We start from the raw sequence: 8,170 nt of genomic DNA, 5'->3' as shown, positions 1-8,170 counted from the left end.
GTCTGCTCTGCCGGTTTACTATAACCTGAGCTCAGTGGCCGCCACATTAAATGAAATTGCCGTGCCAAGGAATGCAAATGAAGAAATAAAAAATACTTAGGGAGTCAGGAAATTGGAGTAGATTAATCATACATAACCTATTCGCTCACTCCCTAACCATGGCCCCCAAGAAGAACCAAAGGCCCCTTCTTCAGTGGCTTCTACAGAGTCAGTGGCTGACGATTTAGCTGGATGTTCAGAGATTTGGAAGGAATGAGATCTGGTGGCTGGTGAGGGTCTAGGGAAAATGACATTGATGAATCACTTGGACAGAATGTGAGCAACCTGGGTTCACGTGTGAATATTCACCAAAAGCACCCACTTCTGAGAAAGTTTTTGAGAAATAGGTGAGCAAGAAAACTTATAACAGCCTTTTCCCCAGCTACCCTCGTGCTCATTGAAACAACTAAAGAGACTAAGGTTGATCTGGCTGCTGAACACCTAAGGTGCCAATGGCAGAGACCGTAGAGTATCACAGTCCAAGGGAGACCAGCCCACCACTTGGTGGTAGACCAGAAAAGGCAGGGGTTTGTCTCTATTTGGAGTGAAGCTTTCACTACACTTATTCTTTGGAGTAAACACTCAATTTGCTTTTCCTTCCTACTGTGTTTCTGCCACTATCTTTGTTGGACATTCTTCAGCTTCACTAAAGAATCCATTTTACAAAAAAATAAGTGAGGCAGTACACTGATTACCATGGGATTCAAAGGCTTTATCATGAACCTCATCACCCCAAAGCAGCTGGCCTCATGGGACAATGGGGTGGAGTATTGACAGTCACAGCCCCAAGGAGACAGCATGTAGCAAGTTGGAGCTACTGTCTATCAGGAGCAGTATACACTCTAAAGTAGGTTGCCATGTCTTCCTGGCCAAAATATATGAGCCCAGCAAACAGTAGAAGAGGAAGGGCTGTCTGCCACAATTAGACATAATCACACATGTGCAAAGGAAGTGCTTTCTACTGCCATGAACCTGGGCTCTGTTTCTACCAGGGGATAAATAATTCTTTGAAGGGGAACTTGAACTTACATCTTGACTTTGCAAGTTTTTCAGGCCATCAGGTCATCAAGAAAATAAGGGGGCTAGCAAACGGTCTGGGTGATGAATACTATTGACCAAGGAGAAATAGCGTTGCAGCTACGCACAAGTCAGGGAAGAGCATGTCCTTAACATAGGGGTTTCTCTAGGGTCCATCATGGTAATTCCATGTCCAGTGATAAATGTTAATGGAAATTCACCCTTCTCTAACACAGGCAGGACTGAGCCCTCCAGGATTAAAGGTTTACATCACATTACTAGCTGGAAAGTTTTCTGGGGACAAAAGGAACATGGAAAAAGGAAGGGATAAACACCACCAATTGCATAAAGAAAATCATAAAAGCTATGCATATTTTCTTCCCTGCTTTGTTTTTGTATGAATTAATGAATTTCTTTTAGTTCCTTCTCCCCTTTCCTCTTATGTGACATTTGGTAGTGGTAGTTAATTGTATAAGGTAGCCGTTCAGTTTGAGTGTCTTAAGAGTGGGATTGTGACTAAATAGAAGAGGAACATGACATACTGAGGAGTATAAAGCCTTTGGAGACAGGCTGAGCAAGTTTTCATTTAAAAGAGGGAATGGTTGAATTCAGTGGAGTCTGGTTTTGTTATCTGCTTGAGCCATTATCAATAAAAGGAATAGACTGTCTTTGATGTTATTTTTAGCTTCCATTCTCACCCCTTCTTCATTCCTTTGTCTTATAATTCCTCAAGAGTGCAGGGCATCTGTGGTGGCAGCAGTGGCAATGGCAGGGCCCTGCATTTTGGATGGGAGCTGGTTACAACTTATTCCAGTCCAGGGACACTGAATACCCACACGTAACAAGTTCTATGACGCAGGTTTACAACTTACAGGTGGGCAGCAAGCAACAGAAGCCTGGAATTCACTGTGAACTGGTGTCCTAAGGCTTAACAAAACTGCCTGAACAGATGGAGTTTCACCTGTGTGTCCCCACTTGCACCGCAGATATTCTAGAAAGCAACCCACCCTGGGTTTTACACCCCAGGCCACACACTGAACTGAGTGGTAAGGAACAGTCTGTATCTAAGGGCGAACTAGAACAGAGTCCGGCTATTCTGGCTGGCTGCTCGTTATCTCATGATGCTGCATTCTAGGCACAGTCCACCGTTATTCTTGAGGACTACAAGTGTGAAAGGGGGAAACTTGGTCAGTCCAAGACCACCTGTAGAACTGCCCTGCATCGCGTCTGTGGTCCAAGCCACCATCATTTCTTACGGGTCTTCTGGCTTTCATCCTTCCCTCTTCTTCTCCTTTCTAGGGTCTACCCTCAAAAACCAGCCATAGCTACCATCAGTGAAGCCCAAACAATAAAAAAGAAAAAAAAAAAAAAAACAGCCATAGTGATCCTGGGAGTCATTATGTCACTTCTCTGCAAAGTCTTAAAGGGCTTACAAGACTCTACATGTTTAGGGTCCTGGGTGCCTCTCTGACCCCATTTCCCCGCTTCATTCACTTCTTCTTTTTTTTTTTTTTTTTGCAGTTTTTGGCTGGGGCTGGGTTTGAACCCTGGCACCTCTGGCATATGGGGCCAGTGCCCTACTCCTTTGCACCACAGGTGCCGCCCCCTCATTCACTTCTAACTGCACGGGCCTTGCTGTCCTCAAGAATGCCAGGTACACTGCTGCCACAGTGCCTTTGCCCTTGCTGTTCTTTTGCCTGAAGTTCTCTTCTTCCGGATACCTGCAGGGCACACAGGTCTTATTCCAATGTCACTTGCTCAGTGAGGCCCTCCACTCCAGTACTATTTAAATTGCAGTCATGACTCTCACTCACCCTGTTGTCCCTCCCCATCCCCCTCATTCTACTTTATTTCCCCTCCTCTTTGTTACCCACAAATCCCTCGGTGGCGGCTTAATGTCACCTGATTCTTACTTGCTCTAAGAATCGGTTCTCAGTTCCTTCTTAAGTTTTGGGTCTTGATGACTTTTTTTGCTTTATTGGGAGCCGAGCTGTGCATCTATAATAATTTTTAAGAATTTTCACCAAGCATTTCTTGGCTTTTCAAGGAGAGGATTATTAGTTTATCTAATCTACCATACTTCCAGAAATAGCAGTCCTGTAACCTTTCTCAAAGAAATCTTATTTAACATTTCTGTGAATCATTCCATTCTTAATTGTACATACCTTAGTTTTAGAGTGAAACTAGCTAGCTACAGTATAAATAGTGAGAATTATTAAGAAGTTGAGAGGTGTCAGGTAGATAGAAGGAGGTTCCTTCTAGAACATTCTCTATCTTCTCTTTTTAGTTCCACATGACTACTTGGGGCTCTGAGGCAGAAAAGCCTTTAAGGTAGAATAACATAATCTCTTTTGTTTAGCATTGAATGAAAGACTACATTAAGTAGAAATATAAAGTCCCTTGGGAGTGGAGCCTTATGCAGTGGCATACACATACATAGAGTAGATGAGCAATGCATTTTTCTTAAATTAGAATGGAATTTATTCGTCTTATGTCAGAGCAGAATTGGACTTAAATTTCCCCCAACAGTAAGTTTGACATAGCCACCACAAGTGCTTTGATCCATCATGAGAAAGGAGTTATTATAAGGAAAGTCCAGGAGAGTATACATCTTTTGGAGACCTGTCTCATCCACGCTCAAACACAGATCGAGGTGTTTCTGATAGTAACTGCTTACGCTCTTATGTGAACCCAGAACATGAAAGAAGTAAAAACTACAAAGGGACACATTAACATACTTTGGGGGCAGCTAAAATGCCCTTTCTTCAGAAAGTGAGCAGACATATTTGTGCTCAAAAATTTCAGATGTTATCATTATTCATACATCTGTATTATTTAGATTTAAATGTTATCTCATTATCATCATTTGATTCTTTGATTGAATGTTCATTTGATTATTTAAATGTAATTTTTTTATGAAGGAAAATGAAAAATCTAGGCCTCCTAAATTGATCAGAAATCAACCCTGGCAATATGATTCATACTTCAACTTTGCTCCTAGGGAAGTGCCTGCGAGGCTCTTTTTGAATTTTTCATCCATTTCCTGGTTCTGAGTTTCACTGAACAAATTTTTCCAATCACCAACTTCACCTGCAACACACGAAGAACAACAGACCCATGTATCTGTTAGAATATTTCTTCTTGATGTTTCCATTTTCAGTACAATGTTTCACTTTGAAATGTGAAAGTAGACACATAAAAAATTACGCTCTTTTAAAATTCATAGAATTTCTCTTGTAAAATTAACAGTATCCACCAGGGCTCTCCCATCTGGCGTGGCAGGTGATGTATTTTCTTTAAGTCACTGGGCGAGGGGCGCCTCACTCACAGTCCTCTCTCAATAGCTGGAGCTCACGTTCTGGTTGGGTTTTTTTTTTTTTTTGAGACAGATTCTCATTATGTTGCCCTGTCAACTTCAGACTCTTAGGCTTAAGCGATTCTCTTGCCTCAGCCTCCCAAGTAGCTGGAACTACAGGTGCCCGCCACAATGCCCAGATATTTTTTTGTTAAAGTTGTCATTGTTGTTTAGCCGACCCGGGCCGGGTTCAAACCCACCAGTCTCGGTGTCTGTGGCCAGCACTCTAACCACTGAGCTACAGGCGCAGAGCCTCTAGTTGCTTTTTGAGATGAGAAAAATTCCATTTCTGAGAATGATTTTTTGTTTCTCTCTAATGTCTTCTAAATACATTAAATTCCCTTTGAAAAGTTAACATTTTATACCAGGTTTGGGTTAAGAGTTCAGATACTAATTTTTTTAAAAAATGTATGTTTTACCTGATATTAGAACATGTTTTTATTGCTTGCTTGTAAAAGTAAAGGTAGCAGTGTGGGCAATATAGCAAGACCTTATCTCAAAAAAATTTTTTTAAAAATTAGCTGGACATGGGAGGCACCAATGGCTCACGGAGTAAGGCGCTGGCCCCATATACCAGGGGTGGTGGGTTCAAGCCTGGCCCTGGCCAAAAGCTGCGAAAAAAGAAAAAAAAAACTAGCTGGGCATGATAATGAATGCCCATGTAGTCCCAGCTACTCAGGAGGCCAAGGAGGGAGGATTGTTTGAGGCCAGGACTTTGAGACCAGCCTGAACAAGAGCAAGATACCATCTCTACCAAAAATAAAAAAATTATCCAGGTGTGGTAGTGTGCACCTGCAGTCCCAGCTACTTGGGAGGCTGAGGCAGGAAAATTGACTGACCCTAGCAGTTCCAGGCTGCAATGAACTATGATGACACCATTGCACTGCAGCCTGGGTGGCAGAGATGGCAGCAGCTAATATCAGGCATCTATCATGTGACTGATGCCTGACATTAGCTCCTGCTGTCCTTATTGTTATATGTGCAACCTCTAAATCTCATTCTACTTTCATTATATATGTAGGAAAAAATAAACTGGCAATCATAAAGTTATATTATCATACATTTCCATAAGAATTTAGAAAACCTTAATGAAATTTAGTAAAAAAAAATCATCTGATTCAGAGACAGCTAGTTGCCTACCCCAATATTCATTTTCTCCTTCTTCCTTCCTTTCTTTTTTTTTCTGAGACAGAGCCTCAAGCTGTCCCCCTGCGTAGAGTGCCGTAGCATCACAGCTCACAGCAACCTCCAACTCCTAGGCTCAAGCAAGTCTCCTGCCTCTGCCTCCCAAGTGGCTGGGACCACAGGCACCCACCACAATGCCCGACTATTTTTTAGTTGCAGCTGTCATTGTTGTTTGGCGGGCCTGGGCTGGATTCGAACGGTCACCTTAGGTATATGTGGCTGGCACCTTAGCCACTTGAGCCACAGGTGCCGAACCTCCTTCTTCCTTCTTAACAAAACCCTGATTTGAATTGGGTAGTATGTGCCCAGCTTTAAAAAAAGAGTCACATTTCATAGCCACCACTGCAGGGAAGAGAGCAAGAAGTCACTGAACAGGGCTTTCAGGAAAACTCTTCAAAGGGGGTCACTCAGCTTATACGCATGTCCCTTGCTTACTCTCTTCTTCCTACCTGCAACCTAGAACTTGAACATAACGGTTGAGTTCCAGGTGCCATCTTGTCATCACAAGGTGACAAGCAGAAAAGTGGCAGGAACTTAGTACTCTAAGCCATAGTGTGGAGCTTCCTGTGACAGCTCTGGGATGCATGTGTCCAGACTTCTTACTGAGAGAGAGAAAAATAAAACCCTGTGTTATTTAAGATAGTGTTATTTGGGTTGCCTGTTGTGTGCTAAGCTGGTCCCAAACGGACTTCAGGGATGTGATATCCCAGAAACAGATGCAAACCTACCCTTGCGGAACAGGAAGGGGCCGACTGCACCGTGTGTGTCCTGAGATTTTGCTCTCATTGCTTGGAAGGTGCTCTTGGCTGAGATAGTTCCAATTTGTTCTTCAGTCAGAGAGAATCCAAAGAATTCAGCTATTTGTTTTATTTCAGCAGTGAGATTCTGAAAACAAAATTTTCAAGGATAAACTTCTTTTTGTGAGAATTGTGCCCTGAACAAAAGTAGGCTTTTTAGTTAAATTTGAAAACTATTAAGCCTAAGTCTATTGTTCATCTGTGTACCTTTGTCTTTAAACTTACAGTACTTTAATTCCCTATATAAATATTTGAGATCTCTCTCTCAAGATGCTTTGTATTGATTATACTTTGCAGTTTCAATTTATGACTCTTGTTGAACTGCCAGATACTATTTAGGACATAAATAAAGCAGCATTAATTTGTAAGTTAGAAGTTTATCTAGGGGCAGCACCTGTGGCTCAGTGAGTAGGGTGCCAGACCCACATACTGAGGGTGGGGGGTTCAAACCCAGCCCCGGGCAAACTGCAACAAAAAATAGCCAGGCATTGTGGCAGGCAGCTGTGATCCCAGCTACGTGGGAGGCTGAGGCAAGAGAATCACCTAAGCCCAAGAGCTGGAGGTTGCTGTGAGCTGTGACATCGTGGCACTCTACTGAGGGCAACAAAGTGAGACTCTATCTCTAAAAAAAAAAGAATTTTATCTAGGATAAAATTTGTCTAAGATAAAATTTTATGTAGGATATTCATTATATTAAAAAGTATCAGTCTTGGCTGTGCACTGTGGCTCATGCCCATAACACCAGAATTTTGAGAGGTTGAGGTGAGAGGATCACTTGAGGCCAGCAGTTTGATGTTGTAATAAGCTATGATTGTACCAGCCTGGGCAACAGACAGAGACCTTGTCTGTTTAAAAAAAAAAGTTTTATTAAAAATTAAAAATAAAAAGTATCAGTCTAGATCAGCTGGGGAAATTTATGTATTTATATGTGCTTATTCAAAAAATTGTTTTCTGGCTTAGTGCCCATAGCTCAGTGAGTAGGGCACCAGCACATGCACTGAGATTGGCGGGTTCAAGGCCAGCCCGGGCCTGCTAAGCAGCAACGACAACTGCAGCCAAAAAATAGCCGGGTGTTGTGGTGGGCGCCTGTAGTCCCAGCTACTCGAGAGGCTGAGGCAAGAGAATTGCTTGAGCTCAAGAGTCTGAGGTTGCTGGCTTAGTGCCTATGGCTCACATATGGCTAAAGCGCCAGCCACATACACCTGAGCCGGTGGGTTCGAATCCAGCCTGGACCCGGCAAACAACAATGAGGGCTGCAACCAAAAAAAAGCCAGGCATTGTGGCAGGCACCGGTAATCCCAGATACTTAAAAGGTGGAGGCAGGAGTTGGAGGTTGCTGTGAGCTGTGACACTACAGCACTCTACCCAGGGCAACAGCTTGAGGCTCTGTCTCAAAAAAAAAAAAAAAAGAGTCTGAGGTTGCTGTGAGCTGTGATGCCTCAGCACTCTACTAGGGGCAACAAACTGAGACTCTGTCTCAAATAAAATAAAATTGTTTTCTTCTGAATCCTATTTTAGCTAATATTTAATTTCACCAATAAAGTCTATTTTTAGAGTCATAAACACTTGAAGGAATCTTGAAATTTATCTTGTTTAACTATCCTTGCAAATCATGAACTACCCATCACTCTGCCTGACCAACAAGTTCATAAATCATCTATAACAGTTTCTTTTTTGGTTCGGCGCCTGTAGCTCAGAGGTTAGGGTGCTGGCCACGTACACCAGGGCTGGCAGGTTCAAACCCAGCCCAGGCCTGCCGAACAACAATGACAACTAC

General features: G+C 42.7%; 1 protein-coding gene across 1 annotated transcript in view; it reads right to left on the bottom strand.

Annotated features, from left to right (window-relative positions):
• Positions 1–3,891: 3,891 nt before the first annotated feature.
• Positions 3,892–8,170, bottom strand: part of SULT6B1 (sulfotransferase family 6B member 1) — a 26,992-nt gene continuing 22,713 nt past the window's right edge. The window contains exons 6-7 of the mRNA XM_003795687.1: positions 6,325–6,481; positions 3,892–4,146 (exon numbers count right to left, since the gene is read on the bottom strand). Coding sequence (XP_003795735.2) covers positions 4,016–4,146; positions 6,325–6,481 — 288 coding nt within the window. The 3' untranslated portion in view covers positions 3,892–4,015. The remainder of the gene's footprint in view (positions 4,147–6,324; positions 6,482–8,170) is intronic.

This window comes from Otolemur garnettii, unplaced genomic scaffold, assembly GCF_000181295.1.
Source record: "Otolemur garnettii isolate 467f Iridium unplaced genomic scaffold, OtoGar3 scaffold00095, whole genome shotgun sequence".
NCBI classification, from domain to species: domain Eukaryota; kingdom Metazoa; phylum Chordata; class Mammalia; order Primates; family Galagidae; genus Otolemur; species Otolemur garnettii.
Note: the sequence above shows the minus strand (reverse complement) of the source record. Positions and strands in the feature narration are given on the sequence as shown.